The 19,685-nt window shown below is 49.5% G+C and overlaps 8 protein-coding genes across 9 annotated transcripts in view; 5 read left to right on the forward strand and 3 right to left on the reverse strand.

Annotated features, from left to right (window-relative positions):
* Nucleotides 1–19,685, forward strand: part of LOC130606756 (protein MRP-126-like) — a 201,326-nt gene that overhangs the window by 13,557 nt on the left and 168,084 nt on the right. The gene's annotated exons all lie outside the window — the stretch shown is intronic.
* LOC130606703 (feather keratin 4-like) lies at nt 249–2,802 on the forward strand. The gene is made up of 2 exons (XM_057423226.1): nt 249–363; nt 2,205–2,802. The coding sequence occupies exon 2, from the start codon at nt 2,229–2,231 to the stop codon at nt 2,634–2,636; it is 408 nt and encodes a 135-aa protein (XP_057279209.1). The 5' UTR covers nt 249–363; nt 2,205–2,228; the 3' UTR covers nt 2,637–2,802.
* LOC130606695 (claw keratin-like) lies at nt 4,424–4,852 on the reverse strand. The gene has a single exon (XM_057423221.1). It carries the CDS (start codon nt 4,850–4,852, stop codon nt 4,424–4,426), a length of 429 nt encoding a protein of 142 aa, XP_057279204.1.
* On the forward strand, nt 6,715–7,134 carry LOC130606698 (claw keratin-like). The gene has a single exon (XM_057423224.1). It carries the CDS (start codon nt 6,715–6,717, stop codon nt 7,132–7,134), a length of 420 nt encoding a protein of 139 aa, XP_057279207.1.
* On the reverse strand, nt 9,118–9,546 carry LOC130606693 (claw keratin-like). Its single transcript, XM_057423219.1, has one exon. The coding sequence runs from the start codon at nt 9,544–9,546 to the stop codon at nt 9,118–9,120; it is 429 nt and encodes a 142-aa protein (XP_057279202.1).
* LOC130606696 (claw keratin-like) lies at nt 11,480–11,908 on the forward strand. Its single transcript, XM_057423222.1, has one exon. It carries the CDS (start codon nt 11,480–11,482, stop codon nt 11,906–11,908), a length of 429 nt encoding a protein of 142 aa, XP_057279205.1.
* LOC130606682 (claw keratin-like) lies at nt 14,236–15,941 on the reverse strand. Of its 2 annotated transcripts, XM_057423202.1 has the most exons (2): nt 15,553–15,941; nt 14,236–14,347 (listed from the first exon to the last, which is right to left on the reverse strand). In XM_057423202.1, exons 1-2 carry the CDS (start codon nt 15,939–15,941, stop codon nt 14,236–14,238), a joined length of 501 nt encoding a protein of 166 aa, XP_057279185.1. The 2 variants fall into 2 exon arrangements, with proteins under 2 accessions (XP_057279185.1, XP_057279186.1); XM_057423203.1 differs by lacking the exon at nt 14,236–14,347 and having other exon boundaries at nt 15,515–15,941.
* Nucleotides 18,444–18,872, forward strand: LOC130606694 (claw keratin-like). Its single transcript, XM_057423220.1, has one exon. The coding sequence runs from the start codon at nt 18,444–18,446 to the stop codon at nt 18,870–18,872; it is 429 nt and encodes a 142-aa protein (XP_057279203.1).

Consider the following 19,685-nt stretch of genomic DNA (forward strand, 5'->3'; position numbering starts at 1 on the left):
GTGCAGTTGTTTTTTTAGCAAAGATAAGTCACCAGAAGCCTATTAATCCTTACCGCATTTTTAATTCTTAATGAAATCAGTAGAGTAAAACCAGGAAATGTCAAGATTAAAAGAACTTGCAAGTTACCATCTGCATTTTGTGTTATTACCCAACTCAGCTTCAGATAATCATAAACAGTGAACAAAACAATTACTGCAACTACAGCAGTAATACATGCAACAGGGTTTGGTTCATAAGTAATTAAGGCCTTTATACAAAGGGTGTCTCAGCTCCTCCAGGCAATCTAAGAAAGGGTATAAATACTCTCTCCATGAAAGTTTTTTCTAACTGCTTCTCTTGACTTGTTCTCTCCGGTGCGCTGAGTAAGTCTGATTTGACAACTATAAAAACCTTGAGTTTCATTTTGCTTTATCATGGATTTTTTGTTAAAATTGGGACTAAATCCTGCATAAATATTCTGGCTCTCAGGGACATTAGTAAGCATCTTTCAGCAGAAGCTTTCTATACTAGATGAAAGATCCAAAAATAAAAGGGCTTCTCCAGACTGCTTTGGGCTGTTAATTTCATGGGGGAATTGGGAATTTCAGTCTTAGTCCTGAAATATTTTCAACAGAGCTCTGAGAACAAATTTTGCCTTTGTTTCGGCTTATCTGGTTTACAAGGGGGGTTGAGCAGCTGTTAGGTGGGTGGTTTCACAGATAACTATTGAAGTAAAAATCCTTGTTCAAAGTTAGTTTTGTGTAGCTCTAGAAGTGCAGCGCTGCTGCTGTTCATAACCTAGCCATCCTTAACCAAGTGGAGTCACAACAAGCTACACCAAGTGATTATTAGCCATTACCATTTAATGTAGCAGTGGGAATAAGCATTCATTTCTATTAAAACTCCACTAGTATTTCAATGTGTTTTAACGGAGATTAAATTAAGCAATTTTTAAGCTAAATTTGTGTTCAGTATTTGGGGTAAAATGCTATGCATGTTTTTTGCCTTCTATTTTGCTTTTCTCCCCAGAATGAAACATTTCAGGATAGATTTGCTTTGCTCTGAGTTGAGACAAGTAAACAGATCAAGGAGCTCAGCAGCAATTCCCCTGTTCCAACACTTTGCTAGAACCTGGTGCAAAATAGCACTGAGCTTCTGAACTAAAGTTGTTTTCAGGATGTTTTTACTGTATGTTTGGCAATAAAGTAGCTTATTTATCAGAAAGTATTGCTGGCTACGTATTTTGGATCCTGTATTTTACCTCTCCATAGGTAAGACTGGCTGATTTCAGAGATTAGCTCCAAATTGCCCACTATCAGCTTTAGAAACTTCCTGCATTTTCTGTTAACTATTTCTAAGGAGAGCTGCAAGGCTGCCTGAAGCCTTACTTTTGTCTTCCAAATGTTCTCAAGGACAGGAGCACACAGGACTTAACTGGGAGTAAAATAATACTTTTTCCTTATTCATCATAATAAGGCATCTTTGATTTACAAGCTTAAAATACAATGCAATGTTATACAATGGAGAACTAGTTTCTATGTGAAGAGTTAACCTAGAAAAATAAATAAACAGTATGAAATGTGTTTAACCTTAACTGAAGCTGAAGTTTTCTTATTTGGGCTGACAATATTTTAAGTTATGTGCCCAACTAAACCAGTATTTTTAACCCCCCATTTATTCTTACCTTACATTTTTCTGTGTTTTAGTGGAACACTTTAGCACCTGAAAAGAACAGGAATCTGCAAGGAAAATCATGTAGGAAATTAAGCAGGCTGCTAAAGAGATGATTCAACACCCAAAGTTATTAAAAAACCCGGATCTTTTTCTCCTTGCTCCCTTATGCTCCATCTACAAAACGCAGGCTGAGAAGCTGTGTGGGAGGAAAATAAATGCTGTGGGAACAAGTTCAAACTTGTCTCCGGGAAACATTACAAAGGGCTGGGAGGTTTTAGAGCAGATGTCAGTTTTGGAGACGGCACACAAAGAAAAGGGAGGGGTTTTGCTCTCCCAGAGCAAAAGAAAGAAAGAGGGCAAGCTTGAAGTAGCTTATAAAGGCCAAACAGATACAAGCTAAGTGAAAGGTGGTGGATAGCGAAAGGAACTTAACTACTGTCTTTAGCCAAATTATCTCTGTCTAAAGATCTCTCGGAACTACTCTTTGAAGTGTCAATAACCAAGTGCATAGATTTTTATTGTTTTTACTAATTGTGCAAATAAATTGCAGGCTTTCTCTTACCACGGCCAGGCAATGGCTTCTGAGCAGCTGGCATGCACCACCCCCTGCGATGCCAAGTGTCCCCAACCCCTGGCCACCAGCAGCAACGAGCCCTGCGTCGTGGCCTGTGGTGACTCCAGGGTGATCATATACCCACCCCCCGTCGTTGTCACCTTCCCAGGGCCCATCCTCACCACCTACCCGCAGCAAACCGTCGTGGGAGCCTCGGAGCCCTCAGAGGTGGCCCTAGCAGAGGCTCCCACCGCAGCACCTCTGCCAGCGGAGACGATGGGGAGGCTGGAGGCAGCAACTGAGAAAGTTGCGCCCCAAGTCATCGCCCGACCTGAGCCACGGTGTGCCCCAAAATACTCCTACACCTATTCTTCCCAATGGACACATCCATGCAATTCGTACCGCTCTGGGAAGCGGTGGACATACTGAGGTGTGCACAGAGTGGTTTAAAGAAGCAGCAAAGGAAAATCAAGATGCAAATTGGGGGCGGAGCTGATGGGCACCAGCCCCAGTGTTGGGTGGTGTCTGGCTGCAAATGAGAGCTGCGAATGCTCCGCACCCGTGAAAGGCAGGTTCATGTGTGCATTTTCTCATTTTGCCTTTAGTTTAGATCTGTTATTCTCTGTTATTCTAAAGATGACTTTAGTCATCTGCTTACATTGTGCTTTGTCTTATTTCAGTTATACTATTGACACTGAACTTAGAGTGGTGACTTAGAATGCTAGAAATTGCACACAGCAACTGTGCCAAGGAAGAAAACCCATTTTTTATAGACTGCATCACTTTGACCCTGGTGATTACAGAACCTCACTGATCCCTTGGAAAGATGGTGTTTAAATTCTGTACAATTTTGTTCCAGAATTGTAGAAAAGCTGTCTCTTTCCAAATAAATTTTCTGTACCAAAGTCTGCCTCCTACTTTTCATTATCACATAATTATTTCCTTCTTCTTTTACTTATCGATTGAGTATATAGTAAATTTATCCTCGATCATAGGTTTTCCCTGTTTATTCTTCAAGTGCAAAGGTTACAAAATCTCAGGAATACTTTTCTACATAATGTCATTAAATACGTGCTGATCATTTGACACTTCCCCAGGACCAGCCTGAGTCTCTGGAAGTTGCCACTTGCAACAGCAATCCCTGCAAGGCCTCGGGTAATGTTCCAGGTGCTAATTTGACACTTCCATCTCAGGACAGAGCAACTTTTCCAGCCTAAAGCAAGATGTGGATATTGCAGTGCAGCCAGAAGGGTGCAGAAATGCAGAGCCCACACATGTCCTCCTGACACATTCTGCAGAGCTTCCCTGAGGTCGCAGAGGGAAGGATGCACTCAAGCTGCCCACAGATGACAGCACTCATGAATGCACCAGCCCCATTGCATGGCGAATGCTCAATGCATCATGCCAAGCATCACGACTGGGTGGGAAGAGGGTGCGGAATAGGAACAGGAAAGAAATATTCCACTGGTTTAACTTTCATTCCTCTATAGACCAAAAAAAAAAAAAGATTTCACTTTTGAAATGTCTTTTGTAATGAAGCTCATGATTTGCTAGGACATCCCTACCTTGCAGTTCAAAACTCTTTTCTGAGAGAAATTCAGAGCTTCCACAAATGTGATAAGCAGATTAGTGTTGATGTAACATTTCACATCATCGCTCTAGAATTATTGTTCACATTATTGATCTTGAAATAGTAACAGCAAAGTGAAGAATAAATTCAGACAAAACCTAATTCTTCATGGCTTAAGGGTTCATTCATGTGGGTTGAAAATGCAATGGAAAATGTGAGCAAGAAACAAACAAACAAAAAAATAAAAAAACCCAGAAACAATGACTGGAAAAACAAAAATCCTGAAGCTGCCCAAAGGGTCAACATTGCAATGTAACACAGCTTTTATTGCAGTTTGGGGGGGGGGGGGAGGATTTGGGAGAAGAGACATGGATCAGGTAAAGGGCAGCTGATATCTCATAGCAAATGGCATCAACCATGTGCAAAAGCAGGCATCCATCATAGGGTTATATTGACATGGGAAGAGAGGCATAAAAGGATACTGAAGGGGGCAGGAGGAACATGCTTGGCAACAAGCATGCATGAGGTGTCCAAGCTTTGAATTCCAGAAGAGTTCAAGGGATGTCCTTCCTTAAGGCATTATGTGGAGATGTACCACAGGCTTTCCTGGAGCTCTATGTCATCTGCAGCTGGAGCCACCTGCGGATTAGCAGCTCCCACAGCTGGCACCAAAGGACACGAGGCCTCGACCCCAGCCACCATATCCTCCGCAGCCACCAAAGCCTCCATAGCCACCAAAGCCTCCATAGCCTCCACAGCTACCATAGCCTCCATAGCCACCATAGCCACCAAGGCCTCCATAGCCCCCATAGCCACCATAACCTCCATAGCCACCACGACCTCCATAACTGCCACCGTAGCCCCCAGCAATGGCAGGGACTCCCGCTGAGCCCACAACGCTGTGCTGAGGGAAGGAGCTGAGGATGGGTCCAGGGAAGGTGACCACCGTGGCTGGGGGCTGGATCACCACTGAGGAGCTCTGGCACTGACGCACGCAGGGCTCGTTGGTGGTGTCAGCCACTGGGCATGGGGCGGCCACCCCACAGGAAGGGACACACAGGCTGGAGCAGGACATCTTTCAGGCAGGCAAGGAGTCCTGGAAAATGCACCAGGGATTAGGCAAGGGTGAGGGCAAGAAACTCTGTCAAGGGAGGCAGGGAGAGATCTGCAAGGGACTCCTAGGAGCTGCACTTACCTGGTTGATCAGGAGAGTCAAGAGCAGGAATCTGGATAGAGGCTGTGAAGCCTTCAGCTCTTTTATACATGTCCCAGACTGCCTGGGGCATTGGCTAGGGGTGTGGGCAGAATCTGGAACGACTCAAGAAAGCCAGTGGACAAACTTCATGGCAAACATAGACAAGTAAATCTTGGCTATATTTATTGGGGTCAGTGGTATGTGAATGTGCCTTGGAGTGCATATGAGTGATGATATATGGTACAGCGTATTACATGATAGATGAGGCACTGCTTTAGCTGACCTTGCAGCACCAATAAACACGCATCTGTCATTAATCTCCCACTTTGCCAACCCATTCCTGAGTGAGACTGCAGTGCCCAGCATGTCTGTGCCTGTGGGGAGCGTGGCCACGTGCACCCTGGCTCTCTGTGGGTGCTCACCAGCTTCTTACTGCACACCCCTCAATGTCCAGCTGAGCAATTGAGTCCAACCAATGATGGCTCAAAGAGGACCATGCTCACAGGCATATGGTTGAGGAAGCTGGAGAAGTCCTGGTTCCCTCCTTTCCCTCCTGACCCTCCATGAACATCTCCCTCTCACACGTGACCCTGCTGCTGAATCTCACTGTTCCCCAAACATGTCAGTGTTGAGCTCCAAGTATGTGGGTCTTGCCCCACACAGAAAATACACCTTCTACTCTTTGCATGGCTGTCAATCAGTGATCCTTAATCACACCCTGGCAAGCAAGATCATGGAGATGGCTAAGGGATGCTCCTGTCTGGATGCCATAAAACAGAATTAGAAAATGGTGGTACTTTGGGATTTATTCTGAGCATAATGGAATGGCTTCTCACTTCACCCAATTTACCAATACCTCTATTGATTACCTTGTAAAAGAGAGGTAATGACAGGCGTGATGGCTGTGCCCAGGATTGCAAAGCACTTCTGCAAGGTGCCCAAGACTCCAGCACATGAGCAAAGTGGGAGGATTAGGGATTGATCAGCATTTATTGGTGCCATGAGGTCAGCTACAGCATCGCATCTCCTTTCATGTCATGGTGTGTCATTGTCCCTCCCATTCCCCGTTTGTTCTCAGGGCACGTTTGCTCGCTACTCTCCTCAGGGAGGATGGATTCACTTTGTTTCATGAGGCTTCACCGCTTGATTTCTTCATTAGGTGGGGCTTCTGTCACTGATGCTGACCACTGCCCCAAGCAATGTAGGATATGTATAAAAGAGCTGAGGGCTTCACAGCTCTCTATCCTGCTTCGTCCATTCGACTCTCCTGATCACTGTGGTAACTCCAAGACTTATGTCCCTTTTTCTTTCCTCAGCTCTGTCTTCTTCAACATCTCTTTTCTGTCTTTTCCACTCCCCTTTCATCATGAATTGTAAGGATATGATGGTGCTCTCTCAGAGTCAGCAAAAGGCTGATAATTTAAACTTGCAAGTAAGATCTGTAGGGAACACCAATGCACTCAAATACATTTGGATCTCATCAATTTCTAATCTTCGTTTGAGGAGGTGGTTTTTCTTCTTTCCTATCGGAAGTCAGATTCAGGGAGTGTGTGGAAAAGCAAGGGGTTTACAGCAGCAGGTCCACTGTGGAATGGGGCTTACCTCTGACTGCCTGAGATCATCCAAGGAATGTCTTTTAGCAGAGTTTGCAACTGCAGGAAACTTAGGAGAGATTTGGGATCATGTGTTGTACTGCACCATAACTCTCCCTTCTCTTGCAGCTTGACTTTCCGAAGAGAAGAATGTCCTGCTCCAGCCTGTGTGCCCCATCCTGTGGGGTGGCCGCCCCATGCCCCCTGGCTGACACCACCAACGAGCCCTGCGTGCGTCAGTGCCAGAGCTCCTCAGTGGTGATCCAGCCCCCAGCCACGGTGGTCACCTTCCCCGGACCCATCCTCAGCTCCTTCCCTCAGCACAGCGCTGTGGGCTCAGCGGGGATCCCTGCCATTGCTGGGGGCTACGGCGGCAGTTATGGAGGCCGTGGTGGTTATGGTGGCTATGGTGGCTATGGAGGCCTTGGTGGCTATGGTGGCTATGGAGGCTATGGTAGCTGTGGAGGCTATGGAGGCTTTGGTGGCTATGGAGGCTTTGGTGGCTGCGGAGGATATGGTGGCTGGGGCCGAGGCCTCGCGTCCTTTGGTGCCAGCTGTGGGAGCTGTTAAGCCTCACCTGCTGCCACCACAGACAACAGAGAGCTCCAGGAAAGACCGTGGCACATCCCAACATGATGATTCCCATTGGAAGAACATCCCTTCAGCACTGCTGGGTTCCAGATGTTGAATGATTCATTCCTGTTGGTTGTCAACTCTGAGTATTTTATTTCCCAATTCAGTATCACTTTAGGACATGCTTCATATGACAATGTAACCCCATGATTGGTGCCTACTCTTGCAGCATGCTTAATGCTCTTTGCAGCTCTACCCACTGCCTGGAGATGTAAGCTTCTCCTGGTAAGGGTTCTGCACTTCTCCCAACTCCTTCCCTCCTCGAACTGTAATAAAAGCTGTGTTGCATCACAATGGTGTCCCTTGCTTTTATGATTTTTCCACATATGCAATATCCAAAGTGGCACTATGGATTCTCATGCGAATTCAGAGCAGGGACCATGCTCATTTCCACTGACTACAGTTTCTTTCTCTTTGTTGTCACTTTGCTCTTCCAGCCTTAGACTCCTGCACTCTGCAGTCCAGCAAGGCATGATGGGCACCATGCAGACTTTACTGTCCACTCTGGGTATTTCTCATTGGCTGCCCCAGGACCCCTGGATTGGCATGGAAGGAGGTACGGCCCAAGGGCAAAGGCCCAGTCTAAAGTCTCTAGAAGGCCACTGGTCAAAGGGGGAGAGAGTAAACAGTTTTCAGCACATCCCCAAATGCCTTGCCCCCATCACCTCCACATTCCTGCACCCCTGCACCATGTTCAACTCCAGTTTTTCTTCTGCCTCCCAGTGCTGCTTGTAGCATTTTTGCTCTTGTCTGCCTCAACTGCTGTAGGTGAAGATCTTGCAAGCCAGTCCTTGTGTCACCCACCTTCAGCCTACAGACACAGCTCTGCACAGGAATGACAGGAGAGTTTTTAAAAGCCCTACACCCTGGAACAGACTTTGCTGGACCTTTTCCTACCATTTCACCTACACCAGCCCATAACATAGACCATGCTGCCACACACCTCCCAAAGAATCCAGCCACAGCAGTCATTACAGACTTGAACAAACCCCTCAACACAGTGCCCTCAGGTGAGACACACATGCCACCATGTAAGCCAGCACATAGCACATGCCTGAGAAACCTTTCACAGCAAACTGGATATGGTGATGGATGATGCTTCTTTTCCTGAGCTCCCCAGAAATAACCAGTGTGCTGCCACCTTGCCCCTCCTGATGGCTTTGGCTGGAACTGTCTGTGTGCAAGACCAAAGTGTAGAGCAGGGATCACAGGATAAGAAGTTCCTAGGGAAGGGAGTGATCACAGCAGGGTCAGCTGTTAAATCTCCCACTCAAAGAGCTTTATGCTTCAAATGACTTATATACCCGGGGACAAATCGTGTCTTGAAGAGGGCGCTTGGGGAGGCTATAGTGTGCTTATTGCTGTTGGGACACCGGAGAAATCTCACTGGGAAGTGCTTTACAAGACCCATTTGCAATGGTCATCATCAGTCATAACACAGAGCAAATGGCCCAAATACTCCAAGGGCACAACATGGGAGATTGAAACAGTGTCTGTCAACATGTGCAAAGTCTTAGGGCACATGGAAAGTAGAACAAAGAACCAGGAAAAATAGGAGTCGACATTCGGATGCAACACATCTTTTATTGCAGTTTAATGGGCAAGGAGTTGGGACAGGAGCATGGCCCCAAACAAGGGCAGCCAATGTCTCCAGGAAGATGATAGAGAAACAAAGAGTATAAACGGTGCTGAAGAAGCAGGAGCTCAGTGCAGGTCTCTGTCATGGGAGGGCAACAAGTCTTAAATTTATGCTCAAAGACGGCAGGAGGAAGGAACAGCTGGGAAACCACCAGGTATGAAGCATCCAAGCTCTGGATGCCAGCAGTGTTGTAGGCATGTTCTTCCTTAAGGCATCATGTTGGGAAGGGCCAGGGACATTCCTGGAGATCTCAGTCATCAGTGGCTGGAATCAGCTGCGGATTAGCAGCTCCCACAGCTGGCACCAAAGGACACAAGGCCTCGGCCCCAGCCACCATATCCTCCACAGCCACCGAAGCCTCCATAGCCACCAAAGCCTCCATAGCCTCCACAGCTACCATAGCCTCCATAGCCACCATAGCCACCAAGGCCTCCGTAGCCGCCATAGCCACCATAACCTCCATAGCCACCACGGCCTCCATAACTGCCACCGTAGCCCCCAGCAATGGCAGGGACTCCCGCTGAGCCCACAACGCTGTGCTGAGGGAAGGAGCTGAGGATGGGTCCGGGGAAGGTGACCACCGTGGCTGGGGGCTGGATCACCACTGAGGAGCTCTGGCACTGACGCACGCAGGGCTCGTTGGTGGTGTCAGCCAGCGGGCATGGGGCGGCCACCCCACAGGAAGGGGCACACAGGCTGGAGCAGGACATCTTTCAGGCAGGTACGGAGTCCTGGAAAATGCACCAGGGATTAGGCAAGGGTGAGGGCAAGAAACTCTGTCAAGGGAGGCAGGGAGAGATCTGCAAGAGACTCCTAGGAGCTGCACTTACCTGGTTGATCAGGAGAGTCAAGAGCAGGAATCTGGATAGAGGCTGTGAGGCTTCCAGCTCTTTTATACATGTTCCAGACTGCCTTGGGCATTGGCTAGGGGGTGTGGGTAAAATCCATGAGGACTCATGGAGCCCAGTAGACAAACTTTATGACACATATAATCACATATAAACACAAACTTTATGACACAAGTAACTCTTGGCCCTCTTTACTGGGGTCAGTGGTGTGTGAAGGGGCCCTGGAGTGCATACGCATGATGGGATATGAAACTGCACATTCCAGGATAGACAAGGTGCTGCTGTAGCTGACATTGCAGCATCAATAAACACAGGTCTGTCATTAATCCCCCACTTTTCCTATGTGGAAGAGTCACAGGCATATTTCAGAAGATTGTGTGACCCACCATACAGTTCTGTGGCAGCAGTTCCATTGCTGAGTGAGCCAGCAGTGCCCAACGTGCCCGTGATTGTGAGGAGCGTGGCCATGTGAACACTAGCTCTCTGTGGGTACTCACCAGGTTCTCATTCTGCAGCCCTCAATGTCCACCCGAGAATTGAGTCCATCCATAGAGGGCTCAAAGAGGACCACCCCCACAGACATGCAGCTGAGGAAGCCGGGGGAGTCCTAATTCCCTTCCTGACCTAATGACCCTCCCTACCCTTCTCCCTCTCACATGTGACCCTGGAGCCAAATCTCACTGCTCCCCAAAAACATCACTGTTGAGCTCCCAGTGTGCCTTGGGACAAGCTTTTCCTTGCCCCACATAGGAAAGGCAGCTCCTATTCTTAGAATACCTATCAAGCAGCGATGCTTATTCACACTGTGACAAAAAAGATCAAAGAGATGAATACGGGATGCTCCTGTCTTGATGCCCCAAAACAGGAACTGGAAGATGATGGTCATTTGGGATTTATTCTGAGCATACGGAATGGCTTCTGTTTTCACCCAACTTCCCAATACCTCCATTGACCACCTTGTAAAAGAGAGGTAATGACAGGCCTGCTGGCTGTGCCCAGGATTGCAAAGCACTTCTGCAAGGTGCCCAAGACTCCAACACATGAGCAAAGTGGGAGGATTAGGGATCGATCAGCATTTCTTGGTGCCATGAGGTCAGCTACAGCATCACATCTTTCATGTCATGGTGTGTCATTGTCCCTCCCATTAACTGTTTGTTCCCCAGGGCACCCTTGATTGCTGCTCTAACCTATGAGGATGGATTCACTTTGTTTCACGAGGCATCACTGCTTGATTTCATCATTAGCTGGGGCTTCTGTCCCTGGGCATTGCCACTGCCCCGGGCACTCTTGGGTATGTATAAAAGCTGAGGGTTTCACAGCTCTCTATCCTGCTTCATTCATTCCTGATCACTGTGGTAAGTCCAAGACTTATGTCCCTCTTTCCTTCTTCAGCTCTATCTTCCACTGTCTCCTGTACCCCCATTTCTTCACAAATAGTTACGATCTGATAGTGCTTTCTCAAAAGCAGGGAAAGGCAAAGGATTTAAACTTCCATCTGAGATCCGTAGGGAATAATAATACACCTTTAGATCTCATCGATTGGCAACCTTCATTTGTTGAGGGGGCTTTTCTTCTTTCCTATGGGTGGTTCAGGCTGAAGAAATGTGTGGGAGTGCAAGGGCTTTTCAGCATCAAGTCCAGTGGGGAATGGGACTTTGCTTTGACTGCCTGAAATGATCCAGGCGTGTCCTGGAGTAGAGTTTCCAACTGCAGGAGTGAGGAGGGATTTGGGGTTATGCCTTGTACTGCACCGTAACTCTCCCATCTCTTGCAGCTTGACCTCCCAAAGAGAAGAATGGCCTGCTCCAGCCTGTGTGCCCCTTCCTGTGGGGTGGCTGCCCCATGCCCGCTGGCTGACACCACCAACGAGCCCTGCGTGCGTCAGTGCCAGAGCTCCTCGGTGGTGATCCAGCCCCCAGCCACGGTGGTCACCTTCCCCGGACCCATCCTCAGCTCCTTCCCTCAGCACAGCGCTGTGGGCTCAGCGGGAGTCCCTGCCATTGCTGGGGGCTACGGCGGCAGTTACGGAGGCCATGGTGGTTATGGAGGTTATGGTGGCTACGGGGGCTATGGACGCCTTGGTGGCTATGGAGGCTATGGAGGATACGGTAGCTGTGGAGGCTTTGGAGGCTTTGGCGGCTACGGAGGCTTCGGTGGCTGTGGAGGTTATGGCGGCTGGGGCCGAGGCCTCGCGTCCTTTGGCGCAGGCTGCGGGATCTGCTAAGCCCCAACTGAGTCCTTCTACAGATCACAGAGTTCTCCAAGAAAGCCACTTGCACTTCCCAACTGATGATGGCCAAAGAAAAACATCCCTTCAGCATTGCTGGGTTCCAGAGCCTGGGGACACGGTACCTGCTGATGGCCAACTCTAAGTATTTTATGCCCCAATTCAGTATTGTTTGAGGGCATGCTTACAATGACAATGCAGCCCCATGATGGGTGCCTGCTCCTGCAGCATGCTTAATGCTCTTTGTGGCTCTGTCCACTGCCTGGAGACGCAGGCTTCTCTTGGTCGGGGCTCTGCACTTCTCCCAGCTCCTTTCCTCCTCAAACTGCAATAAAAGCTGTGTTGCATCGCATCGTTGTCCCTTGATTTTATATTATGACCTCCACATGCAGTACTCCAGGTATCAGCATGGGTTCTCCTGCGTTTTCAAGGGAGCACCCAGACACTGCCTTCTCAGAGGGACCTTTGGAAGCTGCCTGGCTTCCTCCTGCCTTCCCTCAGGAATCAACAGATTGCTCAGAGATGGTTACAGTGAGCAGGGACCTTGCTCATCTCCACTAAGCACAGTTCCTCCCTCTGGCATCTCTCTCATCTCTCAGCATTAGGGTGCTGCTCTCTGCAGCACAAAAAGGCATGATGGACTTCACGCAGATTTTCTTGCCCATTCTGTTCATTTCTCATCGGCTGCCTGAAGCCCCAGGACACCTGGATAGGCACGGCAGGAGACACAGCCCCTGAGCAAAGATCCAGCTCAAGGCCTCTTGTAAGGCCACAGCTCAAAGGGGAAGAGAGTAAACAGTTCCCAACACATCCCCAAATGCCTTGCCACCACATTCCTGCATGCCTGCACCATTTCCACCTCCAGTTTTCCCTCTGTCTCCCAGTGTTCCTTGGAGAACATTTGCCTTGTCTCCCCCAACTGCTTTAGGTGAAGATCTTGCCAGCCAGGTCTGTGTCACCCACCTTCAGCTTTCAGACATGGCTATGGCAAGGAATGACAGGAGAGTTTCTTAAAGTCACATGCCCTGCAACCGCCTTTGAGGACTATTTCTGCCCTTCCTCACATAGAAGACCATAATGTAGACTATGCTGCCACACACCTCCCAAAGCATCCAGCCATAGCAGTCGTGAAGGGCTCGAGCATCCCCCCCAGTAAAGTGTCCTCAAGAGAGACACGCATGCCATCATGTCAGCCAGCACATAGCACAGGCCTGGGAAACAGTTCACAGCAAACTAAAGAGATATGGGGATGGATGATGCCTCTTTTCCTGAGGTCCCCAGAAATGACCAACCTGCTGCTACATTGCCCTTCCTGATGGCTTTGGCAAGAACTGTCTTTGTGCAAGACCAATGTGCAGTGCTGGGATGACACAGTGAGAAGTGACCTGTGTAAGGGAGGAACCTCAGCAGCGTTGGCATTGCAGCTTCCCACTCAAATAGCTTTATGTTTCATGCAACTTGGATACCCAGGGACAAATCATGGCTCGGAGAGACTCTTGGGAAGATTTTCCAGTGTCTATCACATCCCTTCCTACTGGTCCCAATCACTATTTGGGCATGGGCACAAGTCCAATGTGTGGCAAGAGCACTGTGAATGCACAGGTATCCTCTTCATTTTCCCTGGACATCCCAATATGACCAGTAACAAGGCAACAGAAGGAGGCGATGGAAGCATGCCAGTTTTGAGGAGGATTTGAAAGATCTTCCTCCATAACCCTCTCTCACACTCGTATCTTCGAAAAAGGCATAAACAAAATTTGGTGTTCATTGCTGTTGGGAGACCAGAGAGAGCTCACTGGATAGTGCTCTAGGATACCCATCTGTGACGGTCATCATCAATCAGAACAAACCGAGCAAAGTGACCAAATGGCACAACATGAGAAATACAAACAGTGCGGGTCAACATGCTCAGAGGCTTAGGGCACGTTGAAAGAAGCAAGGATCAGGAAAACACAAGACTCGACATTGAAGTGCAGCACAGAATTTATTGCTGTTTAAGAGGGGTAAAGAGTTGGGCAAGAGCAGGGCCCCAACCAAGGCCAGCCCATGTTTCCAGGGAGTGGACGGAGAAACAAAGAGCATAAACCATGCTGTAGGAGCAGATGCTCAGTGCAGGTCTCTGTCATCGGGGGTAACCAGTCTCTTGAAAGATGCTGAAGCAGAGCAGAAGGGAGGCAAATTTGGACAACCAGCAGGCACGAGGCATCCAAGCCTGGATTCCAGCAGTGATGAAGGTATGCTCTTCCAATGGGCAACATCAGGTTGGGATACGCCAAGGTCTTTCCTGGGGCTCTGTGTCATCTGTGGCCGGCACCAGGTGAGGCTTAGCAGCTCCCACAGCTGGCACCGAAGGACACGAGGCCTCGGCCCCAGCCACCATATCCTCCGCAGCCACCGAAGCCTCCATAGCCACCAAAGCCTCCATAGCCTCCACAGCTACCATAGCCTCCATAGCCACCACAGCCACCATAGCCACCAGCCTCCATAGCCACCATAACCACCACGGCCACCAAACCCTAGTACAGTGACCTCAAGAGAGAAACACATGCCACCCAGCCAGAACATAGCACCCCAGAAACAGTTACTGAAGAGATATGGGGATGGATGATGCCTCTTTTCCTAAGGTCCCCAGAAATGACCAACCTGCTGCTACAGCCCCCTGATGGCTTTGGGAACTGTCTTTGTGCAAGACCAATGTGCAGGGCTGGGATGACACAGTGAGAAGTTACCTGCGTAAGGGAGGAATATCAGCAGTGTTGGCCTTGCAGCTTCCCACTCAAATAGCTTTATGTTTCATGCAACTTGGATACCCAGGGACAAATCATGGCTCGGAGAGACACTTGGGAAGATTTGCCTGTGTCTATCACATCCCTTCCTACTGGTCCCAATCACTATTTGGGCATGGGCACAAGTCCAATGTGTGGCAAGAGCACTGTGAATGCACAGGTATCCTCTTCATTTTCCCTGGACATCCCAATATGACCAGTAACAAGGTAACAGAAGGAGGCAATGGAAGCATGCCAGTTTTGAGGAGGATTTGAAAGATCTTCCTCCATAACCCTCTGTCTCCTTCGTATCTTCCAAAAAGGCATAGGCAAAATTTGGTGTTCATTGTTGTTGGGAGACCAGAGAGAGCTCACTGGATAGGGATTCCCATCTGGGGTCATCATCAATCAGCCACCAAATGGCACAACATGGATGGGGTCACACAGGCACTGAAAGAAGCAAGGAGGAAAACACAAGACTCGACATTGAAGTGCAGCACAGAATTTATTGCAGTTTAAGAGGGGTAAAGAGTTGGGCAAGAGCTGGGCCCCAAACAAGGTCAGCCCATGTTTCCAGGGAGTAGACCGAGAAACAAAGAGCATAAACCATGCTGTAGGAGAAGATGTTCAGTGCAGGTCTCTGTCATCGGGGGTAACCAGTCTCTTGAAAGATGCTCAAGCTGAGCAGGAGGGAGGCAAATTTAGACAACAAGCAGGCACGAGGCATCCAAGCCTGGATTCCAGCAATGATGAAGGTATGCTCTTCCAATGGGCAACATCAGGTTGGGATACGCCAAGGTCTTTCCTGAAGCTCTGTGTCATCTGTGGCCGACACCAGGTGAGGCTTAGCAGCTCCCACAGCTGGCACCGAAGGACACGAGGCCTCGGCCCCAGCCGCCATATCCTCCGCAGCCACCGAAGCCTCCATAGCCGCCATAGCCTCCACAGCTACCATAGCCTCCATAGCCACCATAGCCACCATAGCCACCAAGGCCTCCATAGCCGCCATAGCCACCATAACCACCATGGCCTCCGTAACTGCCGCCGTAGCCCCCAGCAATGGCAGGGACTCCCGCTGAGCCCACAACGCTGTGCTGAGGGAAGGAGCTGAGGATGGGTCCGGGGAAGGTGACCACCGTGGCTGGGGGCTGGATCACCACTGAGGAGCTCTGGCACTGACGCACGCAGGGCTCGTTGGTGGTGTCAGCCAGGGGGCATGGAGCTGCCACCCCACAGGATGGGGCACACAGGCTGGAGCAGGTCATTTTTTGCTTCGAGGGATCAATCTTCAAGGCAAGACAAAGTTACGGTGCAGTGCAAACAATAACCCCAAATCTCCCCTGCGCTTGTTGCACATGGAACATCTCCTAAAGGCATTCCCTGGACTATGTCAGGCAGTCAGAGCTAAGTCCCATTTCACAGTGGACCTGCTGCTGTGAAGCCTTTGCTCTCCCACACACTCTGTGAATCTGACTTCCCCGTAGGTAACAAGAAAAATCCCCTCGTCATAAGAAGATTGGAAATCAATGAGATCAAAAGTTCCATTATTATTCCCTATGGATCTCAGAGGGAAGTTTAAATTTGCAGCCTTTCCCTGGTTATGAGAGAGCACTGCCAGATCCTAACTATTCATGGTGAAACGGGGGTAGAGTAGACAGCAAATGAGACATTGAGGAAGACAGAGCTGAGGAAGGAAAGAGAAAAATAAGTCTTGGACTTACCACAATGATCAAGAGAGTCGAGTGGAAGAAGCTGGATAGGGAGCTGTGAAGCCCTCAGCTCTTTTATACATGTCCTACTCTTCCTGGGCAGTGGCCAGCGTCAGGCACAGATGTCTCAGCTGATGATGAAATGAAGCGGTGAAGCCTCATGAAGCAAAGTGAATCCATCCTCACCGGCGAGAGTAGCGAGCAAACGTGCCCTGGAGAGCAAACAGGGAATGGGAGGGACAGACCATGACACGCCATGACATGAATGACAAGGCTATGCTTTAACTGACCTCATGGCACCAATAAACCCCGATCGATCCCTGATCCTCCCACTCTGCTCATGCACTGGAGTCTTGCTCACCTTTCACTCCTGGCCACAGCCATCACGCCTGCATTGCCTCTCTTTTACAGGGAGGTAAACAGAGGCATGAGGAGTTTGGCCAAATAGAGAGGCCATTCTACATGCTTGGATTGGGTCCAAAAGGGCTGCCATCTTCCAATGCACTTTAGGGAAAATAGGTCAGGAGCATCCCTTAGCCATCTCCATGACCTTGCTCATCAGGGTGTGATTGACGATCCCGACTGAAAGCAAGAGAAAGAGTACTAGCTGTACTTACTGTGTGGGACAAGAATCACATGCTGGGAGATCAGCACTGCCATGTTACGGGAGCAGTGCCATCCGGCAGCAGGATCCTGTGTGAGAGGGTGATGTGCACAAAGTGGCGGGAGGGCAGGAAGGGTGCCAGGATTCCCCCAACTTCCTTGGCCATGCGTCTGTGCGTGTTTTTGTCCTCGATCCCTTTCTGGAGGAGCTCAATTTCTCAGCTGGACATGGAGGGCTGCACAACGAAAGGTTGGTGAGCACCCACAGAGAGCCAGGGTGCACGTGGCCACGCTCTCCGAAGGCAAAGGCACGCTGAGCGGTTCTGGCTCACTCAGCAGTGGGGCTGCTGCTCAGTGTGGCATGACTGGACACAGCAATCTTCTGCAAGATGCCTGTGACACTTCCCTGCAGACAAAGTGGGGGATTACTGACAGATCCCTGTTTATTGAAGCTGCAATGTCAGCTAAGTCAGAAAGTTGCTTGTCATGGAATGTGGAGTGCATATGCCATCAGCCATATGTACTCCAGGGCACCTTCGCATAGAGAATGGCATTTCCCTTCACCAACTTCCCAATACCTCTATTGATCACCTTGTAAAAGAGAGGTAATGACAGGCTTGATGGCTGTGCCCAGGATTGCAAAGCACTTCTGCAAGGTACTCAAGACTCCAACACATGAGCAAAGAGGGAGGATTAGGGACCGATTGGGGTTTATTGGTGCCATGAGGTCAGCTACAGCATCACATCTCCTTTCATGTCATGGGGTGTCATTGTCCCTCACGCTCCCTGTTTTGTCTCCAGGGCACATTTCCTCGCTACTCTAACCAATGACGATGGATTCACTTTGCTTCAAGAGGCATCACTGCTTGATTTCATCATTAGCTGGGGCTTCTGTTGCTGAGCATTGCCACTGCCCCGGGCACTCTTGGGTATGTATAAAAGCTGAGGGTTTCACAGCTCTCTATCCTGCTTCATTCATTCGACTCTCCTGATCATTGTGGTAAGTCCAAGACTTATGTCCCTCTTTCCTTCTTCAGCTCTACCTTCATCAAGGGCTCTTCCTCTGTCTCCTGTATCCCCATTTCTTCACAAATAGTTACGATCTGATAGCGCTTTCACACAAGCAGGGAAAGGCTAAGGATTTAAACTTCCATCTGAGATCCGTAGGGAATAATAATGCACCTTTAGATCTCATTGATTGGCAACCTTCATTTGTTGAGGGGGCTTTTCTTCTTTCCTATGGGTGGTTCAGGCTGAAGAAATGTGTGGGAGTGCAAGGGCTTTTCAGCATCAAGTCCAGTGGGGAATGGGACTTTGCTTTGACTGCCTGAAATGATCCAGGCAATGTCCTGGAGTAGAGGTTGCAACTGCAGGAGTGAGGAGGGATTTGGGGTTATGCCTTGTACTGCACTGTAACTCTCCCATCTCTTGCAGCTTGACCTCCCAAAGAGAAGAATGGCCTGCTCCAGCCTGTGTGCCCCTTCCTGTGGGGTGGCTGCCCCATGCCCGCTGGCTGACACCACCAACGAGCCCTGCGTGCGTCAGTGCCAGAGCTCCTCGGTGGTGATCCAGCCCCCAGCCACGGTGGTCACCTTCCCCGGACCCATCCTCAGCTCCTTCCCTCAGCACAGCGCTGTGGGCTCAGCGGGAGTCCCTGCCATTGCTGGGGGCTACGGCGGTAGTTATGGAGGCCATGGTGGTTATGGAGGTTATGGTGGCTACGGGGGTTATGGACGCCTTGGTGGCTATGGAGGCTATGGAGGATACGGTAGCTGTGGAGGCTTTGGAGGCTTTGGCGGCTACGGAGGCTTCGGTGGCTGTGGAGGTTATGGCGGCTGGGGCCGAGGCCTCGCGTCCTTTGGCGCAGGCTGCGGGATCTGCTAAGCCCCAACTGAGTCCTTCTACAGATGACAGAGTTCTCCAAGAAAGCCACTTGCACTTCCCAACTGATGATGGCCAAAGAAAAACATCCCTTCAGCATTGCTGGGTTCCAGAGCCTGGGGACATGGTACCTGCTGATGGCCAACTCTAAGTATTTTATGCCCCAATTCAGTATTGTTTGAGGGCATGCTTAGAATGACAATGCAGCCCCATGATGGGTGCCTGCTCCTGCAGCATGCTTAATGCTCTTTGTGGCTCTGCCCACTGCCTGGAGACGCAGGCTTCTCTTGGTCAGGGCTCTGCACTTCTCCCAGCTCCTTTCCTCCTCAAACTGCAATAAAAGCTGTGTTGCATCGCATCGTTGTCCCTTGATTTTATATTATGACCTCCACATGCAGTACTCCAGGTATCAGCATGGGTTCTCCTGCGTTTTCAAGGGAGCACCCAGACACTGCCTTCTCAGAGGGACCTTTGGAAGCTGCCTTGCTTCCTCCTGCCTTCCCTCAGGAATCAACAGGTTGCTCAGAGATGGTTACGGTGTGCAGGGTCCTTGCTCATCTCCACTAAGCACAGTTCCTCCCTCTGCCATCTCTCTCATCTCTCAGCATAAGGGTGCTGCTCTCTGCAGCACAAAAAGGCATGATGGGCTTCACACAGATTTTCTTGCCCACTCTGTTCATTTCTCATCAGCTACCTGCAGCCCCTGGACCCCCAGATAGGTATGGCCAGAGACATAGCTCAAGGGCAAAGACCCATTTCCAGGCCTCTTGTAAGTCCACTTGTAAAATGTGAAGAGAGTAAACAGTTCCCAACACC

This window comes from Pezoporus wallicus, unplaced genomic scaffold (assembly GCF_028554395.1).
Source record: "Pezoporus wallicus isolate ANWC-B61680 ecotype Strahan unplaced genomic scaffold, APGP_CSIRO_Pwel_v1 scaffold_8441, whole genome shotgun sequence".
In the NCBI taxonomy this organism is placed as follows: domain Eukaryota; kingdom Metazoa; phylum Chordata; class Aves; order Psittaciformes; family Psittacidae; genus Pezoporus; species Pezoporus wallicus.

Bases quoted from the DNA above. Each gene is read 5' to 3' on its own strand.
- LOC130606703 (XM_057423226.1), top strand. From the start codon at position 2,229: ATGGCTTCTGAGCAGCTGGCATGCACCACCCCCTGCGATGCCAAGTGT.
- LOC130606695 (XM_057423221.1), bottom strand. From the start codon at position 4,852: ATGTCCTGCTCCAGCCTGTGTGTCCCTTCCTGTGGGGTGGCCGCCCCA.
- LOC130606698 (XM_057423224.1), top strand. From the start codon at position 6,715: ATGTCCTGCTCCAGCCTGTGTGCCCCATCCTGTGGGGTGGCCGCCCCA.
- LOC130606693 (XM_057423219.1), bottom strand. From the start codon at position 9,546: ATGTCCTGCTCCAGCCTGTGTGCCCCTTCCTGTGGGGTGGCCGCCCCA.
- LOC130606696 (XM_057423222.1), top strand. From the start codon at position 11,480: ATGGCCTGCTCCAGCCTGTGTGCCCCTTCCTGTGGGGTGGCTGCCCCA.
- LOC130606682 (XM_057423202.1), bottom strand. From the start codon at position 15,941: ATGACCTGCTCCAGCCTGTGTGCCCCATCCTGTGGGGTGGCAGCTCCA. The intron at 14,348-15,552 runs GTCCTTCGGTGC...AGGCTATGGTAG, and splicing joins GGCTGGGGCCGAGGCCTCGT to CTGTGGAGGCTATGGAGGCT.
- LOC130606694 (XM_057423220.1), top strand. From the start codon at position 18,444: ATGGCCTGCTCCAGCCTGTGTGCCCCTTCCTGTGGGGTGGCTGCCCCA.